This window comes from Branchiostoma lanceolatum, chromosome 7 (assembly GCF_035083965.1).
Source record: "Branchiostoma lanceolatum isolate klBraLanc5 chromosome 7, klBraLanc5.hap2, whole genome shotgun sequence".
NCBI lineage: Eukaryota > Metazoa > Chordata > Leptocardii > Amphioxiformes > Branchiostomatidae > Branchiostoma > Branchiostoma lanceolatum.
Genome location: NC_089728.1, coordinates 11,379,957 through 11,404,775, shown reverse-complemented (window position 1 = coordinate 11,404,775; position 24,819 = coordinate 11,379,957). Strand labels below are relative to the sequence as shown.

Below are 24,819 nucleotides of genomic sequence, written 5' to 3'. Positions count from 1 at the left end.
GTACGTACGGGCAGACACCAGAAAAGGACATGCCCTAATCGTACCTTGTGTACGTTTTTCAGCAATTTAGTTAGTCGCCTAAAGCTCTTTCTTATTGCTTGCTTAGCCACAGTCAATATTGATCAGGTCGGACTCGATCCCCGGGCACGGGGCATTTCCAGCCTTGCTCGGAATGCTGGGAATGCCGTAGCCGCCTGGAGTCGCCTGGCTTCCTGTTTAGTGGAAACGTGGACTTTGAGCCAAGGGATTTCCACCGAGGAAGTTCCTGAATATTGCCTTTGACTGCAGGGTCCTATTCTTCTTACATATCATCATTGTGTGGGATGAAGCAGACAAAGAAAGAGATAACAATTTGGGAGAAAAATAATCCAGTGTAACTAAGGCCAAGTGTATTCTTTTGTCTTCTACCATCACAAATTAAAAAGTAAGCTACAATGTTTTCCAGTTTCTGGACTTAGAATTATTAGCCTATCTAGACCAACGAAAAACAAGCACTGCTGTCTTCCTCAAATTATGATTATCACGTCACCGCTGTGTCATTTCGATTCAACTGATGAACCAGGAAAACCTTCTTGCAGGTAGTGCAGGCGATGTCAGTACCAGTAGAGTGCTACATCACTCACACACCTCTCTCCAGCTCGCTGAAGTGCAATTAAAAGACATTACTGCATGAGCCATTACGCTCTTAGCCACACTCTCTCCTGCAGTTCCATTACATTTACTAACACCAAATTGGCATGCAGATGAGGATGTATATGCTAATGTGAACAAGTAAAAAGGAAAGTTGTTCATTGATCCATCTATGCTAGCAGTAAATGTCCTGTTGAGCTGCATTGAAAGCCCCTTGGTTCTCTCCAAGGAATACTTGAGAATTCATGTCTTTTGAAGATAAGGGGAATTGGTCCTGCAGTTACAAGGGGTCAGCACAGTATATCTCAGGAGTCAAGAATTACCGTTCTACCAAAGGAAGAGGCGTTTTTGAAGTCTGGTGGTTACTCGGAGACGACATCAAAGATTTGATCCTTGTGATAAACGTAGTTTGAAGTTGTGTCGCTTTGCCGTCTTTTTGTCCTAGTTTGTTAATAAAAAGCTGTTGTTTGTGATCTGGGTACTGATAGACCAGAGACACACATCTCTGTGGTATACAAGCATGTTGAAAATGCTTTGAAGGCCACAACTTCCACTGGGCTTCCCTAATCGCGCTCCCAAAGCCCAGGCTGGAACACGCTCATTATCACGTATTTTCAAAGTGGCCAGTCCAGCCAGACACGATCAAAATTTCACACCCAGGTTGATCAGGCCTTTATATAGACTACCTCTCACACTACCTCCCTGGTCAGTCCAAGGAGTTTTCTCAGAAATTTCAATGTTTTGTTTGCTTAGAAAGTACAACCACAACCCCAAGTAGGACATGTTGAGGTTGTAGGTATGTTGACCAATGTCACAGGTCTGGTCTGGATTCTGGAGGGGGGAGGGCCAGTTGCAACTATGTTCTGTGTGGCTTTGCTCAAATTATGGGCTTCTTGGGAAAACAAACTATCAGTGATTCTTGTTTGTGATATATCAATCAGGGATGAATATAAGTTGTCAGATATAAAACAAGTGTATTGCAGTGATTTTTTCCTCATGCACATCATCAGGTGATAAGACATACAAATTTGAACCTCATTTTCATAAATTGTGATTATTTCTGTATCCGTTAGCAGTTGCTGGATATTCTTGTCACAGAACCTTCAGCTAATGGGCTTATTAAAAATGAATTGTGGAAGTAGACATAACCGCCAATGAATAGAGTCAATTCCATGTCACCGAGAGGGTTTTCAGGTAATATTGCTAGTGAGTTCAAACAATTTTAGATAAAAGACTATTCAAGTCAAAATAGTTCTAAATTGTTCAAACAATCAAGAATGAAAGTTTGAACATGTTTGAACTTACTTATATATGTTGGAACTATTTGGAAAGTAATTGCACAAATATCTCTTTATTTAGAACAATTTTCAAACATCTATGTGATTGTTTCACTGTTCGAACATGTTGGAACAATTTGAATCATTTTTCAAATGGTAGATTTGGGTTATTGCCCCCATAAAAGTAGGTGCTAATCACACTCTATTGTCTCCCTCTGTTTATTTTTAGATTTCACGTCTGGACTTTTGTCTTCAGGTGTCTATGCATGGCACCCATGCCTAATCCCCTATAATTTGAAAGGATGTGTGAATTACCCTGTTCCCATCCCACTGACCCAGTTATACCATGTTGTTATGATGTTGGAACATGTAGGAACAAATGATCAACCTATTTTCCAACAGTTTCGAAAATAATACAAATAACATGTGCAATGTTAGAAATTTGTCTAACATGTTGGAACACAGCAGAAACTATTTAGAACATCACATGAATGTTGGAAATTGTTCTAAACAGTCTCTTATCTCCCTTAGATTGTTACAAAGGTTTTACAAATGTTAGAACAAAAGGCAACAAACACCCTCTCGGTAATGTGGAATCGACTCTACCTTAGTCTGTCACATGCCTGTCCAAAATGACAAGATGCATCCCTTTCCAAATTCCAATAAGAAGGCACTGTCTGGTATATCTCCGTCACCACATCAACTCTTCAGGTGCCACACCCCCGTGCAGCTAAAGGACAGGTAAATTCGCCCATTTGAACCTGCCTGTAACCTGAACATCTCAAAACTAATTTCCAGTTGTGTTTCGAATACCGCTTATTTCCCTCTGGACTGAGCCAAGGCTACAGCATATCCATAGCACAGGTGTCGTATAGCTTTCAGTATAAAACAGGTGTGGAGTGGGCCTTATGGGACGTATCCTGAGGCCCAGTGCCCAGAAGGGCTGGCAGGCTGCTTGTACATGTTTTTGTGCCATGCTGTGACAAAACAGAAAGCCAGTGTAGAGGCCTTGGCTTCCCCTGGTGTACAATGGCAGTGACCCTTTCCTGCATGTGGTGAATGCTCAAGATATATCACTGGTAGTGCAGGACTCCTTTTTGGCACTGCCGTGACTGTGACCATATGACTCGACATACATATATTAGATGATCTTGGGTACAGAAGTGGTCCAGCAAAACTAAGAATCGACATGCCTCTTTCGATAACCGTCTTGCCATACAACACACAGCTTATACCAAAATGGATTGTTGCCTCTTGAGCAAAATGGGTGCGTGTAAGTCTGGTAGAGGTGGCAGCCAATCCACAATTCTATCTGACGAGAGAAGCAGATTAGGCGCCCTTCCTTATCCAAGAAAACATCGGTGGAACATTTGTATGTACGACTTGCCTTCCGAAAAGATAATAGCAGATTGCCTGTTCTCTTCATTGTCTTATGACCTGCCCTCGGGGCCATTTATCTTCAAAGGCGGCTTCCATCCCTTTGTAATGCAAATATCCTTTGAGCCCAGGGCGGAAAATATTGGCTTAGCCGGCTATCATGCATGCGAGCAGGCCGCTTCAGCCAACTATTGTAATGAGTTCTTTTTGCGCTGGTTTCATATCATTTCATGCTCTGGGTGATGATCCATTGTTGGGTGTCACCAATTTAATCAACACTGCAAGGCAATAAATCATGTGTCTGGTGAGTTGGAGTCATGCCTGAGTATGAAAATCATAAGTAAAATAGAGAGAGGATTTGAGCACAGGATCTAACAGGCAGAAGTAAAAACTGAACTCAAACTTCAAAAGTTTTCTTATTTCGCCAAGAAATGCTTGACTTTTACAAATAGTTTATCCTCAAACATATGACCATCTCCTTTTTTTCTGATTACTATTGTAATCTTTATTCATAGAAATGTTATGTGAGGGTTCAAGTTGAAAAGCATATTTACCCCCTCAAACCTGAACCAAACTACAGGCTTTCTCCCCCTTTTCATGTTCCAAATGTTGTTTGCTGACATCTGGGCAGTTTAGTACCTTCAACTCCCAGTGACCCCTGGCTGACTCCTGCTTTGGGCACTTCAGATTTTACTGGCTGTGAGTATGCACATATGATACATTTGTTTGGCAAGCTCACCGCACAATTCCCGCCTGCCTGTATTGTCAGGCAAATTCCTCCATAGCCTTGTCCCGTTTACCAACCTCACAGTTTGAAGACTTTGCTTGAGTTGACAACCTAGAAACGACAGTAAAATGGGGGACTTCCGGTAGAGTTTTCCAAATAGACCACACTCTTTGTGCGATCAACAGGTTAGCCCACAATTTGTACTTTGTGCGATAAGGGTGTTTGTTACAGTAACCATTCTATTCTTCCACACGACCTTTGCCCTCATCATAAGTGCTTGGCTTTGCCTTGGGCCATGGGGAGGGATGTGTGGTTAGGGCAAACAATGGAGGGGTACAGTAAAAAGGTACAGCATTCTGTTTGCAGGAAATCTCTGCTGGTCCAAAACTAAATCTGTTACTGCTGGTCTGGAAAGGACAATTGTTTCATATTGAAAAGGATCAGATAAAATCTGGGTACAGTCTTACTATGGTTTGGTCAGGACAGAAGGAACGAGTTGAAACCACATTTAATCACAATGCCCAAAATTATTATTTTATCATAGTACTGAATACAAAGTTTCAATGCAAAAATTACCTGATGGTAGGGTAGACTTCCAATGAGAAGATACCATGTTGAATGTTACATTTAATGCTTTGTTTCTGTTTTGCCAGTTATCTTGATTACACTAAACGACCGTTGTATCCAGGTAGAGACAATTACTGGAAATGAGAAAAATCTGAGGAGACTGACTCTGTCCTGTGACAGGAGTTTGATTTTAATTTTCTTGATGGTTCCCCACAAGCTGTTTTCAATCGAAGCTGTCTAGTGAAGGAGGAACAGGAAAAACACCCAAATCTCCTGGTATGCTTTCATTTAGAAGAATTACACAAATAAGAATTCATAGACAAACCACCCTTTCCTGTCCACTAAAGTTGTTATCTGTAACTGGTTGCAAGTGGACCTTTGATGACCTGTGTAGGAAAGTTGACAAGAGTCAGTCCTTTTCTTCCAATGTAAGATGATCCTCCTTACTTTCCTTCCTCCCCACCTTCTTCTGGCCTAATGTCCCCCATCTGTTGCAGCTTTGCCTGTCTTCAGACCTAACACACCAGGACAGGCCCAGCCTCCTGCATCTGCACTGGAATGCAAAGTGCTTTGTGTGGGGACCCAAACTTTACCAGCCACCTTTCAGCGAAATTGAAAAGATGGCTAGCTAGGTTACTGCGAAGCAGGGCTAAGCTGGACAAAGCTACCTTTGTGCAAGGCATGGGCGGTTGTGGTAATTGATTTCCACCCAGGAATAAACCTCTCCTTCTCCATTAGCCATACAGCGCTATTCAGTGGAACAGAGCTGAGAGGCACATGACCCCGTTCGCCACTTGGTTTCCACAGAGGAGGCTGCTGGTTTAGAGAATAGCCCAGGGAATGTCGCATAAGTTCACCATCCTTCCTCGCTGTCATTGTGCTATTTAAAGTGTTTCCTTCTTCTATGCCCCCTTAGTTAGAACCCTACTTGATAAGTTAATTTGTACCTGCTTGCATTTTGTACTTAATTTAGACAACTATTTAACATAATAAATTCAATTACTTTTCTGGCATAAAATGATAGTTAAGTGACAATGTCATTGTCCATGGAAGAAATTGATAGAATATAGACTGTCACAATCATGAACAATGGAACACAGGAAAATGCATGGTTTTTGTCTGCTTTCCTGAACCAACAAGTTGTAACAACATGAAAGGAACCTCCGCCAGATAAAAATAGTCTACAAAAATGGATGTATCTGCACTGAAACCAATCATTGTAGCAGAGTATTGTCTGAGGCATTTCTATTGTGACATTGTCTGTTTCAACAAGGGATCTGACACGTGGAAGTCATAGAGAAAAGCACACTGCTGCAGGGTGGAACACTGAACTTCAGGTTAATGAACAGTTGTCATTTAACAGTTGGTCTTGTGTGAGGTTTAACGCAAGCTACATCTGTGAGATATCCCTCTTGACTCCATTCTGCTCCAAGAATTATTTCTTCAAGAAAGTTGGAGGTCGGGAGGTCGGTGGGAGTTATGTTTCAGTTGTTTGGATTCTGCGGTTATTTTGCTGAGATTGGTATGGGAAGTTGCCACAAGGCCATGGTTGACTGGCCGTGAAAATTGGGTTTTAGGTGTCAGTCTTTTCCCCTTCTCCTGACATGTGTCTCAACCAACTTGGGAATTCGTTGTACCCTCCCTGGAACCTGCCATAAAGGGATAGTCCAGTTGATTTGCAGGGGGATGGAGATGGCTTTGGGAAACATAAGTTTTTTTTAAAAAGTATACAGTTCAGATCATTCAACTCTTGTAACTTTTCATGAAAATTTGAGGAAGAAAGTCTTTTTTTAAGTCAGACTTCAAGTTCATCCAGCAAGGTCTGCTTAACTTTGATCTGCCTATCATTTTGGAAAACTTCCTTTTGAAGGTTTAAAGCAGGAGTAACAAATCACCTAGGTAGGTCTGGTTTTCATTTCCTTTCTTTGAAGTCCTATGTCTCACCTCACAGTGGAATTCACTGTCTTCTTGGACCCGGCCAACTTTGCAATTTGCAGAACTTGGAAATGAGTCACCTGTTAGAGATTCTCAGACTCCTTCCTTAGAAGATGATTGGTTTCCTCCCTCCAAGTATCATACCATGAGTCAACAGACGTCACACTGTGACGTATGTTTTGAATGTATCCTTGATATACTGAAGAATCTAGGGGGAGGAACACTTTGTAATTCAGTAACTATGCATATAACCCACCATCTTTGCTTAGAAGGCAATGGAAGCAGCTATTTCTTCTCAGTTCCTGAAATATCACCAGTCAATATCTGACTTTGTAAACAATGTGAACAAGGTGAACAAGAAGTAGTTTCTATAGGTTTTGTTTTCCCTTTAAATTCCTTTTTAAGTGTCACAGAGGTAGCATAAGAGCTGTTTTTTTAATGAAGAAAATCCACAGACCCCCCCCCCCCCTCATATGAATACCTTGAGGCTGAATAATTATATCAGCATGGGGAACAGAAATTATTTCCAGCCTCTTTGGCTACCTTGAAATTAACATGGAGATCAAAGATAGCATGTCCTTGGAAAGGGCTTTGGTGTTAAATCCTTTCAGATTTACTCACCAGAAAGTTAGGACTAATAAAGCGGTTATTTGTCTGAGGGATGCCCCAGGCTGTGTTCTGTCCAGGTGCTGTAAGTATGTTACTCTTGAGGAAAGCCTTCTTGATATCCTGTCTTGCGGGGCTACCTTTTCATTTTGATTGTGCTCGAGGTCATAAACAGATGTCATGTTACAGAAATTAGCTTGTCCCTTTTGGCTCCCTTATTGTAATGTGTAAAGACCTAGATGTTTACATTCAAGATTAGGCAGGTTGAATATGCTTATGGTATCCCTAACTTACTTTCTCAGAACTAATTAGGATAAACAATAGCCACTTCAAAGGAGAGGATTTCAACAACTGAAAACATACAAAGCTGCACCCTTGAGGCCTCGGTACTACTGTCGCTGTCCTGAACAACCTGTAACATTGAGAGAGGACACATGCTTGCAGTCAGTCCTATCTACACAACTACACGGCCATGCCAGTATTACCCATGTGTAGAGTGATGAAGTCTTTTTTCAACCCTGTTCTTTTCTGGAAGGAATGCAATTAGCTAGAAGCACTTTGTAACCCAACTCTCCTTGCTTCTGAAGGTTTTATGGACATTACCTAAAAGCCATTCCCTGTAGCATACATGCCTTACTCTGTGAGGACACATGCCAAGTCAAAGTTTTCTTACTGAAATATCTTATAAATGCAGTCTTAGCCATTTTAAGATCTATGAGCTATTTCATCGTTAAATATTCTGCCACTACTACAATAGCTTTTAGCTTGACCAAGATGCAGAATTGCTGCATTCTATAAACTGAAATAGGTTCCTCTCCTCGATGCATCAGAGGTAATTTTTTCTGACAAGTTAGCGTGCCAGGAAGTGAAACGTACCTGTTGTCATCTGGGCCCAGTTATGACCTGGGGTCTGCACCACCCCACGTTACCCTGAACTTGACCTGGTGGGTTAATGAACCTTGCAGATAGGTCCCAGGAGCTCTGCAAAAAAACTAGCTTTCCAACAGAAAGAAAACATCTTCAAGACTAAGGCTTTGATTTGTCATGTGAATATCCAAATGTAGATGTGAATAGTGGAACGACTTTTTTTTAGCTTTGTGCAACAGATTCTCATGCTCTACTAGTTAAACCAGTAGCCATCTCATATATCCAGTATGAACACATGGATTTCAGTTCTAGTCTGCAAGTCAACCCATCATCCTGTTCAGTGGCACAAGATTTATGTAGACTCCTACCAGAAGCTCAAGACCTTGATGGTGCTAGATATGATAACACTGATCCAAGCATGTGGTTCCCTCATGGGAGTTTCAAACTTGCTCTGTATAACCTGAAGTCCCAACGTCCTTCTAGCATATGTTGTCCTGTTTTACTTGTATTGGCTTAAATTTGTTTTAGTTCTGTGTGTATTCAATCTTGCAGCCATATTTGTTTCATTATTTCATTGAGATTTGATTAAGCACTGCAGAATATGATAAATGTATCAAACTGAATAAACCTTTGCCATACTACAGCATCTAACTCCTATGAAATCCAATATGAATGTCATGGTCTGCTGTATTTGTTTACAAGTGCATGATTTATGTGACAATCAGCAAACTTGTGTGATGCCTATGCTGCTAGCTGTGGTTGTAAATTTCTCCTTGTGGATGTTGTGCCTGTTAATCCTGGTCTAACCCTGTCTGTCTCTCCCCCCCAGGAGCCGCCAGCCCAGGAGATGGAAAAAGCAGGTGGCTGCAAGCCTGTGCCAGTGGGCATGGCAGATGACTGCTTCCCGCTAGAAGGTATGCTTTGATCCTGGTGGTAACCAGTCTGTTATAGTTTGTGGGGAGGGAAGGGGCGCAGACTAGTCTTGGGCGGCCAGATTTCCTGTGGCCATCCCATGGCATTGTGTTGTGAACGACTCAAGTTTAGCGACAAACAACATTTTGGGTCAGAAAATGTTTCACACTTGCGTAACTTTTAGAATTTGAGTGTATTCTAGTCATTGGTATTTTCTGAAAGAAGTGAAAGGATCGTTCAGTGACGTCATCGTGTGTATGTATGTGAGCCTTGCGTGTGGCTCCCGCTCTGTTTGAGAGACACACTCAGCTCAAAGGGATTTCTTGCAGGATAGTTTTGAACTGTAAACAGGTCCCAAACAAAGCAGGGATGTGCACTATAGCAGCAACATGTAGCTGAGGTCCACACAGACCTCAGGTTACAGAAGAAGCCTTTTGATCCAGGCATTTTCAGCCAATGTTGTTCCGGCCCGTTATGTAGGACATAAACTTTTGAAATTCCACCCTCAAGAGAAAGTAATCAGGGGGCCAGGGCTAGGGATGCCACAGAAATCCTGGCCTGGCTTGTGCCTTGTTTGATCATTATTTGCTTCAAGAAAGAGCTGCTTTGTTACCCAGTTTCTGTGTGGAGCTGTTCATTACCTGTTGGGTTCTACCCCTTGGTCCCTGATGGGACTAATTAAACCTGTGAAGTCTTACTTTGGGGAAGTTTTCTTTTGAGCCTGTGTCTACAACAGGCCAGCAAAATGTGGACATTTGAGCCTGTTGCCTACAGTAGGATACCCTCTTGGTTGAAGCAGAAGGTAGACAAAAAACCTTTTCCCTCCTTCCCACCCCATGCCTGGTTTTGATTTACTCCATTTGGAATTTTGGTTTACTTTGACCTCATTTGAAACATTTTTTGTTTATGTGTGTTTATAAATTTTAATGCTTGTGGTTCATATTGTTGAAAAGTGTCCATTTTCTTCCGTGCCACCCTCCCCCTAAATGGGCAGTCAGGAATCAACAAAAGCTGTAGGGTAGTGAACTAACCATGGTTGTCATAGTAACTGGCCAGGTGTACAAATAATGACAGGAAAACTAGCCTAATAGGGATCAGCTCCCATAACAGTGGACGGTTAATTTTCATGTCTTTTGCAACGAGTTGAAAATGATACCTGCACTCTTGCATAATTAGATTGGAAACAAAGTGATCAGGGCTGTTTTCTCTGGGCTGGATTTCTCCCTAAGTGGTCAGGTACATGGCAGGACTGAGGTCTCCTATGCATCTTGGAAGGAAACATAATCTGCCCTTCTGGGCCTGTTGACCATGAGTTTGTTGAATGTTTGTGGCAGACTTTGCCTCAGCCTTGTGTTGAACAGAAGGCGTGTGTAGCCAAAGTCCGTAGAATTGGGACTTTGCCCAGAAAACTCACCCAGGCTTACATGCAGCCTGGCTGTGTTGGCCCTGTAAAGAGAGTCGTGCGGTAACCCCATAAAGAGGGTCCTGCACAAGGGGAGGGTGTTTAGGGCACAACAGGTAGTTTAAATTGGCGAGTTGATCAGGTTTCAAGTGAAGATTCCCCTGCACGGTGAAAGAGATCACACGCAGTTTAATGTTTTGCCAAAGACGAATTATCCCAACATTCCAGTCTTCCTTTGAACTTGTGGTTCATCCTGTCCTATTCAAGACAATGCGGACTAACGGACTGACTGGCAAACTTTGTTTAAAATGATTATGGATTGTGGAACTTTCTGAAGGGGGAGGGGGACAGGCAAGGGTAGAATTTAATCCTGGTGGTTATAAGGAGTAAATCACCAGAACAGCAAGATGACATGCTCTGATTCCCACAACAAGTAAACATCTCCTACTTCTCTAACCAAGTGGAAACTAACTTTTTTAATGAGATAAAAGAAGGATGTTACCCTTGCCATTTCTTTGCGACATCACGGAAAAAGACTTAGTACAATACGGCCAGACTAGCAAAAAGCCTTTGTAACCTACCTTCTTCCAGTAAACGAAACAGTTGGGTAAACCGCACGGAATAAACATTGACAGGTCATTTGAGAAATTTTTTAGCTTCCCATAACAAAGCCACCTGACATGGCAGCCACAACTAACCACAAAGCCTTGCTTTATTTAGCACTGTCTAAAGTCCCTGTCATTCAGGAAAAATCCCTGGACTGAGCCACACACACTTGGTAAACAAACAAATACTGCTGGCTCCTGCCCTGAAGGAAACAAACCAGGCAACTTCATAAACATGAAGGAGAGTCTGCCATTGGAAACACAAACACGCTAATTGTCTGGCCCAAATTACAGGAGTAGCCTGCTAGTCTAGACAATCTGGCTCAACGAGTTGTTGAGGTCTTGGGCACGAGTTTAACAGTCTCATTGCTGATGTCATAATGGAGGAACTGTTTTTGGGAAGGTTGTCTTATTGCTGTGGCTTCTCTTGAGTGTTTGAAGAAGACTTATTCGTGTGTGTTCCCATTGTCTCTGCAAGCACCCCAGAATAGTTCTGGGCTTATTACTTTAGGAGTGTGTTTGTGTTGGTTCAGGATGCAGAACGACTTGTTTTTTTTTTCATGCTTAGCATGGAAACTATACTTTCTCATAAATGTTCTTCCCATAACAGTCAGATCTGGTACTCATCATTAGCTGATGCGCATTACAAAGTCTAATGGTAACCTGCCTGAAATGGTAGACATAGGTTAGCCGGCAGACACATTAATGTTGGTTCTCTTGTAAGGTCATTCGGAAGTAGAACTGACATGAGTTGTGATTTTACAGTGGCATGTTAAACATTTTGATGAAGATGTAAATTGAAGAAATGGCAAGAGGCCAATACAACAATAATAAAGATCACTTTTCCCCCTTCTTCAGTTCAACTTCCGCCTGAGACACCAGACCCCGGAAGACGGACGCCGTTTTATGTTGTAGGGCCAAACGATGGAGACAGCAAATCTCCGGTGGATGAGGGTGAAAAGCCTGGCCTGCATGTGGAGGTACGGCTGGATTAGATGTTGTGTTCTTTCGTACTTGTGTTATGCTGTGCCATATTCTGCCATATTCACAGTATTTCAGATAGGGTACAGTTATTCAAAGCATTGCTTACCTGTTGTATCTTTGTGCAGGAGTTTGAATGTGGGGTGTCTGTGGAAGGAAGTGATAAGCAGGAGTGGACCTTCACCTTGTATGACTTTGATGGCAAAGGCAAGGTTACTCAAGAGGTGAGTCCAATGGTTTTGTAGCACTTTTTGCTATTTCTTCTATGATGGGCAGGTATGAAAATAAGTCTTGTTATGAAGACAGAATGCTGTAAGGTGGTAATAAGAATATCCAATTGGAACTGTGGTTCGACGATGGTGTGGTATAAAGAGACTATCTCTTCTGATTATTCTCTCAAAAGTTGAATGCTGTCGGATTTATTGTTGGAGTTCCATGTTTGACTGACAGGTGTCTCTCCATCTGTCTCAGGATTTTGCTACCCTCCTACACTCCATCTACGAGATGGTGGGGAACTCTGTCCACCTGCCCAGCAAGAGCAGCAGCAAGGGGAACAAGAACAAGACGTTGAAACTGCGTCTCACGGTGTCACCACCCAAGAACGGCAAGGCTCCTGAGAAACGGGTAGAGACAGAGATGGAGCAAGAAGAAGCGAAGGACGACGACGGAGATAGCGGGAACGAGGGAATGTCCGAAGGGTGCGAGACGCCGACTCGTAAGAAATCTTGTAGTGCCAACGAGCAGATGAGGAAGCTGAACCTGCATGAGTTTGTGCAGAAGTCCATAGAGAAACAACAGCAACAACAGCAGCACAGAATAGCACAGCTAAGGTCAGTCCACATCCAAATGTTTGTTGTTTGTTTGAAGTTTTGATGTTATGAAATCTGAGACCGACAGATATTGTCTATAGCATTTATCTTACCTGTTCTTCTGCCAGTTAACGTTTCAGATAAGTCAAATTTGATTCAGTGGTTAGGGGCTCAATCCCTTTGTTCTTGTCTCATTTTGTATGCAGGAAATCATAAATTGTTTTTCCCTTAAGTTCAAAACCATTTTAGAATAAAGTTTGTGGCACATACCAAGTGTTGAAAAATTCATTAAGTTTGGCGTTGGTTTTGTGTGAAGAAATCGTTAATAATTGCTTCCCAGTTCCCAATGTTTCCTTGCTAATGTCTGCATGGTTGTTGTTTGTAGGAGACACCACAGCGACAGTCACAACCACCACCACCACTCGGCAGACGAGGTGAGAAGACATCGCCACAGTCACCACCACCACCATCGCGGCAGCAGCAGCAACAATCGCTCCAACGTGCACGAGAACCCTGACCGCCGCAGCCACTACCTGGACCTGGCCGGCGTGGAGAACCTCAACAACGCTCCCATCACGGGTAGGTTGGACTGATCACATGTTCTCATCAGCTCAGGACTTTTTTCCCCCTTCCTGAATTTTTTCCCCTGGATTCTAGTTGGAATTTTCATGAATTTCCATCTTGCAAACTAAGAAGTAATTGTATCTGTACAGTTTGTTCCAACTTAGTTTCTTTCAATGCAGTCTTTCTATTATGTGTTATTAAGTTCTGTAGAGAAGACAAATTAATAAAGCAGAAGCTATTTAATGGGAATTTGAAGTGCTGTATATACATTATGTTTTGGTTATTTGCTTTGTAACCAGTAAGTTCTGATTACCATACAGTATTGGGTTTCCTTTGAACACCCAGGTAACTAGTTTAATTGAAGGTGATTTGGTTTTTCTTTTCTCCAGGGATGTACACATCCTCAAATTCCCAGGAAAACAACCATTCTCGGTCAAGGTCGAGAGGCCATGAGGGCCACCACAGGTCAAGGTCGCACGACTCTCAAGAACTGCAAGGATTGGCCAAGCACGAACTGCACGTGCACAAGACAAGATCAACTAAGGACGTGCCACACAGCTATTCTCGAACGACAGAAATGCACCACACGCAAAGAATAAAAGAAACACACGGGATTCCAAAACTGAATGAAAGTACTGTTGCACGGATTATTGAGATCCAACAAAGGGCACGAATGTATCAGGACATGGGAAGAAAGGGACAGATTTGCCCGGTTCAGCCATCTTTAAATCCCTCACGAACGAAAGGGAGACCGACAGGCTACGCGGCTGCGTTGGTGAGCCCGCCGGGCTTGCACGGACACAGGCGGCACCACAGACACAAGGAGGAGTTCAAGGCTGTACAGGAGGTGGAGTTCGTGGAACAGACGCGAGAACGCCCCGGGTCGGGGCATGTCCAACGTCACGAACATCACCACCACCATGAGCACCATCACCACCATCACTACCACCACTATCATGAGGCATAGCGGCCCGCTCCAGCACAGGGCTGCGCCTGTCACTGTGCTCCCAGTCAGGTCTCCCCTGATCGGAGGACAGTGATGGGTGCACAAGTTCAGAGATAAAACAGCAGACCAGTGTATCTGGTCAGTTATGTTTGATGTATTGACCGAACTGCACTCTCTCCCATTCTACCCTTTCAATCAAGTCACTCATATAAAAAAGCACTGTTGGCACACGGTTTCCTCAAAAAGAGGAAAACTGCTGAGAATTGTAACTAATTTGACCACAGAAATGGAGAGAGGGTGCAGTGGGTTCTTGGAGTGGGAGCCATATATAGACCATGTACAAAGTGGTGGCATGTGAAGGGTGTAGGGTGGCTAAGGTATTCTAGACTTGTTTGTACATAAATTTTTAGACTTCTCAGAATAGTGGTACCATGCATTTGGGTAACGGTGCCCAGTGCATTTCTTGATGTGCCTGAATGAAGGCATCCTCGGGTGTCCAAAGGCATTGATTTTCAGGTGCCTGCATAAAAGGCAAATTAAGTAGCCACCCAAACTAAGTAGAATTTTAAGTTGAAATAGAAGATAAGAAAAAAGTACCACTGCCTTCACATGATGAAATCTATTTTTCTATTTATTATTCTTTGCCACTTTTGTTGTATTTTGCCAGACTTGCATGTACATAGACGTTATTGTTCACAACTTGGACAGGTATTTGTTTACTACAATATCCTTTCTATTTAGATCTACCTGTTTGTATCATGGCCAGTTAAAAAAACAAAGTCGTACATAGTAACATTTTAGAGACCCCGCAAGGTCATATTTATTCATAGTTTTGAAATTATTAGGAGGAAACCTGATCTGTGTTGTTCACAAAAGCTGTTTTGTGAAAACAAGTGGCAAGTATATATGTATATCAATATACACTCCGATGCCAAAACACAATCAGGGAAATGAAAAATTAGGGGCATTTTTTGTCGGATTCTCTTAAGATCTTCATCCCCCTCCCCATAAGTTGTCAGTCCTATTTATTCAAGGCCTGACTATATATGCCATTTCTATCAAAATTATTACCACACTTCCTGTAAATTTAAAAATCTATAGTTTTGAGATTAATATATACAGTACCAATGTGTATATACAACTTGTACGTATGATGATTGTTGTTACTCCTATTAACTTAGTTATTTAAGTACCTTATAGGCGATGAAAACACTGCTATCAACTTTTGTACATTGTATTTTTCTTTTTGATTCTCATTGTACTTGATCTCCTTATGTTTTTTTTCACTGATGCAGTGATGTAAAAAAAAAGATAGGAATACCCAATTCCAGGGCACAATGTTACAGGGTTGGATGAAGGCTGCAGACAATATATGATATGCAGATGGAGAAATATTTATATTAAATGTTCAAGTTCCAACCAGTAAGGTACAGATGTAGGAAACTGCCCCTCTGATTGGCAAACTTACCACAAGTTCATTTGGTAGGAAAACTTACATAAGTGTGATGGTCAAGCTAAGATTCCTTTTATATTCTTTATGTTTATCGCCACATACTCCTATACATGTATGAAGAGTCTGAATCTCAGATGTTTTAAGACATTTCCTTATATTTCTATTAATATGGACCAAACAGAAGTTGCCAAAATTGTCACTTTTTCATCTGTTTTCCTCATGGTCCAAGGAAGAGACAGTCTCACAAAACTGTGGTATTTTGCACACTGCCATTGTTACATATTCTTTAGCCATTGACTGTATCATTCATGGCATATTTTTCTATATTGTTAGAAAACTTTGCAGCAAAACGACTATACAGGAAGTTTCTATGTCCAGTCAGGAACCACTACAGCCATGATTCGCCCCAGAACGTATTTGTTTCTTGCATAAATTACTACTTTATGTGTGCTGAAAGGAAAAGCTGTTGATCTTTTGTTGATGCAGCATTACAAATTATGGGTTCTAAAAGCTAAACAAAGGAATTGTACAGGTATAATGATTTTGTGAGTCAAAGATGTTGAGATTTCTCGTTTGAAATATGGAAACTGTTACAATGTATGTGACTGGTGCAAATAGGAACGTACATACAAGCCAGTATTAAAGGTGATCAGTGTGTTGTTTGCACTACTGTCAATCAAATGTACCCCCAATCCTGTACCTTTTTCACACCACTGCTGTTATTTCAGTCAGGGAACAATATTCAGCAAAGCACAGAATCCACTATGTTGGCAGCTGGAGCGACTGTCTTCGACATAGGAAGTTCTTTTTCCAGGGAGGAAAGAAAGAGAATATCTTTCATTATGTTGAAAATGTGAGGACAATGTTAAGTACATGTATCATGTCATCACGTGTAAGGATCCATGTTTACTGTAGATACTACACACTTGTAGGTAGTGTTAAGTGCTGACTGTACGGGGTACGTATTTTGTTGGCAGCAAACTTTGTATGTGTCAAAGATATCTAATAAACATTCTTTGTGAAGGACAGATGAGGGTTTTTTATTGTTGAATGTCCGAATGCTAATTAGTTACTAGTATTTTCAAAGCAGGAAGGGCAGGGGCAAGTGTGTTTCCTCTGCGAACTTGGAGGTAAGAGATGAAGCCTCAACTAAGGAGAAGGGGGGGGGGAGTTATCCTCAAATCTTTCCAAGTTCGCAGTTATGTCGAAGATTTCTTTTAGGCATCACAGATCGCATATACCGTCATCTTGCTAGCATGCTGTTTGGAAATAGGTATTCTAAGATGTCAAAGTTGACGAAAAGGCTGCATGATAACGTTTATGATGAGTCACTCTTCGTACATGTACCATGTCATTTTAACGTTACTCTCTTAGTACATGTAACGTTACCATGTCATTTGAACGTGTCTGTTGGAGACACAGGTATGAAGGTTTCCAGACCCTGCATTCGAAATCAGAAGTACAAATTTGAATTGAGGAAAGCTGGAACCAGATCATAGATTAGAACCTACTTTTCTTGATATTAGCTTCAACGTCTGTCAAGCTCACTTGGGATATTTCAATAGAATACCGGCACCTTTCACATTACTCGTAACTGTAGTTCCCTACATTAGACGTTCCCCAAAGAAAAGCAGTTAAGATCAGAGAACAGTATGGATCAAAAGCGCCGCCTATCTCTGATAGATTTCATTGCAGTTTAGCAGAGCGCACCCAGAGAGCACTATAGAGTCAAGTCAAAGTTTATTGCACACCAATTGTAACAGGTACAATGTAAGGCAAAATACTACTAGCTATATAACGTTATACTTATCTACTACGAACTACAGTAAGGTTCAGATCATGGATGTCAAAAGCGACTTTTATCCAATCTGTATAAAATTGCAGTAAATTCCAGTTTGTCGATGAAATCCGTCATAACCGACTTGCGAGCACCTCCATTCTATGTCTTTGTTCACACAAAAAAGAAGAATTATTTGGATTGACTAGAAATTGGCTTGCGACCTTCATCCCAACATTTGCTTGGAGACTAACGTTACCTCTGGGAACCGTAGAACGCCATTTTTCTCACTATCTGTTGGTGTGTATTAATGGTAACGTTACCATTATACTAGTACCTAAAAAGAAAATCGGGATTGACGCCTAGCCTCCACCAGGCCTTCCTACGGGGTTGCGGATAGTAGAATTCGGCATAAATTGTAATAATTGGCCAGGAGAGTGACTCTCTACATGCAGTACTGACACAACCCGCTAGTCTTCGTCCAAGGGTATACAAAACTATTTTTTGCTATTAATCAATTTATCGCAAGAGGTCGCTTTTGTACCGTGAAGAGAAAGGTGTGTGTTGTGGTTCGTTTACTGTACAAGTACTTCCGGTTTCGGGGACGCCAACGTTGCAGAGACTGAAGCTACCTCGCAGTGGAAGAAGAGCAGCTTGGTAACATTCCGTTCTTTCCTCTTGATTTTAGCGTGTGTAAGTGCTTATGATTTCTAAGGTTCCTCTCCAGGCAACAGTGAACAACAATCCGGCAAGGATTTTCTGAACTGATCAGCGATCGATACTACAGCTTGTCCATTGTTCAAGAGACCATTGATTTTAGCTCGTTAAAATCAATACAGTATCAGGTCGAGATTAAAAAGCTTCACACTGCTACAGTGTCAAGTACAATCACCAGAGTAAGTTGTTAATGGTTCACTTTGAAATACTGAAAACGATTGAAACTTTTATGTTTTTTTTGCAACATGCTTCGAAGCTCTAGATCTAGGATCTAGAGTTTTGTGCATTTAATAGGCATGATTAGGCTCTCCAGACATTGTAGATGGAGCAGCGTGGACACCAGAATTGTAAAGCGAATAACTACAATGAAATTAATAGGATTTTTGCGTTGTTGTTGTGAATTCGAAAATTTAATTCCAATTCATCTGCTGAGTGACCAAATACTTTTCCAGCCTGGCAAAATACCAATTTTAAAACTTTTGCTTCCTGTTCTCACTCTTTGAGTTTCACTTTTGTTTCCACAACAACACTAACCATAAAGTTACATGCATGTTGATGCTCTGCTGTAAAATCTTCATTGTCTTTGGCCTTTTGCCTGTATGATGTCATATGCAGGCCATGCAGGTAAACTTATTACTAGTATGCACACTTGGTATCAGGTCTTTTCCCCCCCAGGACGTTTCCCCCCTTGGACGTTTCCCCCCCTGTTGAAGACATTTCCCCCCCAGGTCGATTCCCCCCCAGTCGTTTCCCCCCCAGGTCGATTCCCCCCCAGTCGTTTCCCCCCCAGGTCGATTCCCCCCCAGTCGTTTCCCCCCCTGTCTGTACCTGACTAATGGCAGTCGCTACGATTGCTAAAATGCACCATCTACAAACACCGAATATACACACCTTTATGCTGGATAAAATCAGTAACATTATATCATATATAACGTTATATATACTTTTCGAGCAGGTGCTGAGCTGCGCGCCATCATAACCTGACTGTGCTAGTCGGCACCGGCGATTGTCAAGTCCGCCCGCGGCGCCTGACCAGGCCCACTCCGCCCGCTGTAGGCGAATTTGACTGCAATCTCCTTTTTAGTTAGTTCGGAAACGCGTAGAAATCACCAGAATGTTACGTTTGTAAAACAATGATTTTAATCTATATATATTTCTAATCCTATAACTGAGGGCAATCATAAGTTGGGACCGCCCAACATTTCTGAGTAACAGCAGGCACAGTGGGCTTCGGTCATGACAGGCATGAGGACTTGGAAATCGCCGCGCTAGCACAGGTGAGTTTAGCGGTATGCAATTTAGAACGTTATACAGTACTTATAGACTAATGTGAAAGTAAATCCTGCATCTAGTATATTTAGAATCTAACGTGATAGTCACTAGCTAAACGTAACCTGGTTTACAGCTGGACAGGGGGGGAAACGACTGGGGGGGAATCGACCTGGGGGGGAAACGACTGGGGGGGAATCGACCTGGGGGGGAATCGTCTTCACCAAGACGTTTCCCCCCCTGGGGGGGAATCGTCCTGGGGGGGAAAAATCTTGAAACCTGCACACTTGTGTGAAGACTGCCAATTTGATTCTGTTATTTTACTTCCTTCACTTTCACCAGGTTTCCAAGAATGAGTGAAGAAGAACCTGTCAATAAAAGACATAAAGGTTTGTAAATGTTCGCAAGTCTACTGTTTTCAAAATGACCTCTGCTTACAAATATGCCATAGGCAGAGTAATTGTTGGCAAGCAAATTGGTCTAAAACTCAGCCTTCTGTGTACTGAATATACTTATCAAATGGCTTTTAGAGATGATGATGTTGATGATGGTGATGTTGACAATGACTGACATCTGAAAACATGGATTTGGCTCTCTGGCTGTGGCTAAGAGTTGGGAAATATTCACACATAGGTTAGGTGGGATCAAAACATTGATAAAGGTGCTGCCAGAAATGTTCCACACAGTGCAATGTTGATACAGGAGATGGAGACTCAGCCCTGGCAGGTGCGGTGGAAGGGATGCTGAGGGGTCCTGTCATAAGGATGGACAGAGAGAGGAGACAGGAGGCCCCCAGGGTCGGCCCTGACCGTGTCCCCCCAGGGGGTGGTAACTCTGCTCTAGCTGCAGCTGTGGAGGGGATGCTGAGGGGGCCGAATGTGGAGATGGAGGAACAGAGGAGGGTAGAGGCACCTGTGGTGGGCCCAGTTGGGCCAGGACATACAGAAAAGGGTAAGTAGAGTAAGTAAATACAGGTATGCAGGTGCAAAATACCCACCTGGAAAAACTGAACTCATAGTTTAAAATCTGCAGTCTTGCAGGCTTAACAAATTTAAGACTTGATGATGATCACTCATCTTATTTGGAACAGAGACTTGTTGCAGTGTACAACTGTACACTACAATAAACCCAATGATGCTTAATTGATGATGACATAATTTTTTTTTTTACAGTTGTGACTGACTCCATGCAAGGACCTCCTTGCTCCATGCAAGAGGACCAAGATGTACCTGATGCACCAATCTACAGCATTGCAGTGAGGAGGTAAGTTATGGTTCATCACTTTAAACCTGACAAATTTTGTATGTTTGTAAACATGTATTTTGTTGTGACCTGTACTTAGCTCAGTTGTACAATAAAGGTCTTCATTCATTTATTGCTGCATACACAGAGCCCCACCCCAGGCAGAACTGGTTCAGGATCTCCCCAGTTACGGTATGAACCATCGCCAGAGGGGCCTGTGTCTGGTGTTTGACAACGAGGAGTTCCACTGGACGACGAAGATGAACCGGCGCCGTGGCTCCCACGTGGACGCTGCAAACCTGCAGATGCTGTTTGAAGGTCTGGGCTTCTCTGTGGAAGTTCTGAAGGACAAGGAGATAACCGAAATCAGACAGATCCTCTTCTCAGGTAATTTGAACAAGTGCAAACCTAATGCTAAGCCTTTTATTTCCTTTCAGGGTGATAAGTTTAATGTTTTCCTGGAATGAGAAAACAAAAGCGTCCAGGTAAAGATCCAAGTGAAAACTGGGATATTCCAGAGTCTCCACTACTAGTGGCTATTTTAATAGTTGTTGACACAAGCATCGATAGAAGCAATTTCTTTTCTTTGCTAAGATGATTTTTTATAATCCTATACCTGTGCATAATGACAACGTGACTCTATAACACTATTCACCACTGTAACTAGCTTTTTTCTTTCCACCAACTCCCAGCTGCCATGAAGTACGACCACAGCCAGGCTGACTGTTTTGTGTGTGTGTTTCTGAGTCACGGGGAGGACGGCATGATCTACGGGTACAACGGCACGGTGCCGATCAAGGAGCTGACTGACATGTTCAGAGCTGACAGGTGCACTTCACTCAATGGGAAACCCAAACTCTTCTTCATTCAGGTCAGCAGATACATAACAATGTGACTGAATGACCCCTTTCAGAAAAGCTAACATAGATTTACGTAGTTTCCCAAACCTATAGATATGTTTATTGTACAGTGCATCTCTCCTTCTCATTGCAACTTAAAAACATTCCTATTGTAGTAATTCCTACAAAGGAATGAGATTTGTGTGCATTACATAGAAGTGTTCCTGTTTTCTGAAGGTAAAGTTTTTGTTTAGGCATGTCGGGGAGCCAAGCACGAGATTCCTGTAGAGCCGTTAGATGAGCCGGATGGTCTGGAAGGCAGCGGGGAGGCCGAACCCATGGACGTGGTGGACTCCGGTGTGAGACCCACCCTGCCAGCTGGAGCAGACTTCCTCATGGCCTACTCTGTGTCTGAAGGTGACCTTGGGTTTTACTTATTTGTTTGAAAGACTTGAAACTGCTGAATTAGTTCACCAAACTGTCCTGGAACTGTAACACAATCTCAGAATGTTGCAAACATGCTCATCTACATGGTTTATTGTCATCATTAATTTACATTGAGTATAACTTTGACTTCTCGTGTATGATCTCTTTCATAAGTGATCTAACGTTATAGTCTTATTCATTGGACATATCACATTATCATTTATATCAAAGGTTTAGTTTTCTGCTTGGGCTCATTAACCTAACATTTGACCCTGTCTATCTGTCAGGTTTCTACTCCCATCGTGACACAGTGAACGGATCGTGGTACGTCCAGGACCTGTGCGCGGCGCTGAAGCAGCACGGGACGAACATGGAGATCCACGAGATCCTGGCGCTGGTCAACCGGATGGTGTCATGCCGAGAGGTTGAGCGCACCACCGACCAGAAGTCACTCGGCATGAAACAGATGCCCTGCTTTCTGTCCATGCTCACCAAGAGACTGATTTTCACACCCAAAAACTGAACACATATTCAACACTTAAGAACACTACTCCTACTGTTGTCTATATCTTTGGTCTAACTTTGAATATTGGTTCAGTATGTAACTGCAAGAAGATTGACCACTAACTAACACTGGTTAATTATGAGGGGAAGTTGGAACCAATTTATTTGAAGGTGTATTGAAAGTGGACAATTTATACTTAAGATTCTTTCACACATACATAATGTACTTACACTTTGGGAAGGAGAAAGAAGAATATTTGGGGGATAAATGAAAACAATCAAATAAAAATGAAGTTTACAGAGCAAAATACAGGATGTACATGTATTTTAGACTTAACAAGAAAGGGAAAAAAGAAGAAAACCTCCAAGATTTTCAGACAAAATACAAACACACACACACACACACACACACACACGAAACCCAGTTTACTTCCAAGTACATGTACATTGTGTTATCAAATCATTCATTGATTGGCCATTCACAATGTGGAATTGTCTGATAAAACATTCAAGAGTTGTTATAAAACTGTTCCATAGTTAACACTCTGTAACTGTGAGAACTATCATTCATCTCTTTCCTCAATGAATTTTGCTAGTTAGAATTCACATTCCTATTTTTGTTACATTCCTATTTTTGTTACCTCAAGTCAAGGATGTTTGTGGGGAACACAAAGAAGCTTTTGCACAATCAGAAAGGTTGGGAACTTCAGAAAATGTTTCAAAATAGAATGGTGGTGAGTAAAGAGCAATCACTTCCTTTAACGCGGTGATTGAAATGTCTCTGTAGACTGTTCCCCCTAGGATTTTAAAAAATGGAACAGTCTCATCGAGACTTGTTATGAAATTGTCTGTATTGTTTGATTAGATGAAATTTGGTCTGTTGTGGTTTAAACTAATCTATGATATGACAACCTAGTCGTGTCATTGGTCAGATGCAACTTCTCATTTCAACATACTAGTATAGGCTATAACAAATCAAACTACTATAAGGCACTGAAGAGATCCAAGACATGTACTGTATACAAACTGTAGCTTGTTAGAAAAGTATACCATGTGCAAAGACTTGTAAACCTGTCTGAATGAATATGATCATGAGCTGTTACCACAGAACAAAATGAAACTTCTGTTTTCAATAATCTTTCTTGAGTAAACAACTTAAGTAAGTATCATGTCTGGCTAGTGCCTTGTACAATGTTTTTTCAGAGAGACATAGATTTTTTATATAAGAACAGCAAAAGAGCTGCTTAACATGGCTATACTATACTCTATGCACTACCGTACTTATCTTAGAGTAGATTCTTAGTCTTTGAAGAATGTCTTTCGAGATATAACATTCCAATAAATTCAATTTTACTTCCAGGACATTTTGCTGTGTTATTTCCTTGTGATATCTCACTTTTCACAAATATTTAACACTTTTATGTTGATAAGAAAGCAATGAATCAAAAGGCCCAAAATAACCTCCGTATAGATTCCATTCCAAGTCACCAAAAGCATTTGTAGATACTAGTTTTTAAGAATTTAGAATTATTTTGAAGGAAAAAATATTTGATACACAATTCTAAATTTTTCAAAAAATTTGGAAATTTCAATGTACATCTGAACATGTTTCTGAATGTATCCTAATAGAAACATTTCGGAATCTTCTTGAAAGTGACTGCACACAGATCTCTTTAGTCAGAATAATTTTTAAACATATGTTATTTTATCTTTTAGAAATACAAAGCTCTGCGATATTTTACAAATGTATACAAATTTAGGTGCTATTGTTCACATCTGTATATTTTTAGATTTTACTGGTGGCCCTTTTGTAGTAAGCCAGCTATGCACTGCACATGGTAAGTAATCGCCATCACCTTCATTCTTACAAATGTATAAGTGGGCTTCCATTCATGTCATTGGATCATCAATGCAGGAGTACAAGTTACTAAAGGCACATGAGGCCAACTCCATGGAATTCACACAGCAGTGGGAATCAGAACCAGTCAGTATTGCCCTGAGGAAGGACTATAACAAAACTTTTACAGGTCATCAGCATCGCTTGTGTACAAAGAACCTTGATACCCAGTGATTTACCAACCTGTTGAAACTATTAATGGCATTTCAGCACCAAGGACAGATGTGTATGAAAAGTGTTCAGGACCAGGAAGACGTGCATGGATGAAATTCAGCAAAAAGGTATGTTGATGGCTTTTGATATTGTTTGGTAGAAATTTTTGGTTGAGATTCCATTCTGAATGACTGCTATTCATCTGAAATATATCTATTCAATGCAATCAGCACTAAGGACAGGCATTTTGCTTATAAACGGACCCTTGCTTGTAAATGTGGGACCGAACATGCCAAATCTTTTCAATGTACTATTTTTAATTACACATCCTGTTGTG

At 41.6% G+C, this 24,819-nt stretch overlaps 2 protein-coding genes across 5 annotated transcripts in view; both read left to right on the top strand.

Moving 5' to 3' along the window:
• The window catches only part of LOC136439261 (protein naked cuticle homolog 2-like), a 40,239-nt gene extending 23,553 nt beyond the window's left edge, over positions 1-16,686 (top strand). For both annotated transcript variants that reach the window (XM_066434576.1, XM_066434577.1), the window contains exons 4-9: positions 8,816-8,900; positions 11,764-11,885; positions 12,015-12,110; positions 12,358-12,716; positions 13,081-13,274; positions 13,649-16,686. In XM_066434576.1, the coding sequence (XP_066290673.1) occupies positions 8,816-8,900; positions 11,764-11,885; positions 12,015-12,110; positions 12,358-12,716; positions 13,081-13,274; positions 13,649-14,226 (1,434 nt within the window). In that variant the 3' untranslated portion in view covers positions 14,227-16,686. The remainder of the gene's footprint in view (positions 1-8,815; positions 8,901-11,763; positions 11,886-12,014; positions 12,111-12,357; positions 12,717-13,080; positions 13,275-13,648) is intronic.
• A 1,277-nt stretch (positions 16,687-17,963) lies between these two features.
• LOC136439268 (caspase-6-like) lies at positions 17,964-23,791 on the top strand. 3 transcript variants are annotated; one of them, XM_066434587.1, is made up of 8 exons: positions 17,964-18,092; positions 19,764-19,810; positions 20,124-20,372; positions 20,594-20,684; positions 20,812-21,050; positions 21,356-21,534; positions 21,757-21,919; positions 22,216-23,791. In XM_066434587.1, the coding sequence occupies exons 2-8, from the start codon at positions 19,774-19,776 to the stop codon at positions 22,449-22,451; spliced, it is 1,194 nt and encodes a 397-aa protein (XP_066290684.1). In that variant the 5' UTR covers positions 17,964-18,092; positions 19,764-19,773; the 3' UTR covers positions 22,452-23,791. The 3 variants fall into 3 exon arrangements, with proteins under 3 accessions (XP_066290684.1, XP_066290682.1, XP_066290683.1); XM_066434585.1 differs by having other exon boundaries at positions 17,993-18,128; XM_066434586.1 differs by lacking the exon at positions 17,964-18,092 and adding an exon at positions 18,177-18,331.
• Positions 23,792-24,819: the final 1,028 nt, after the last annotated feature.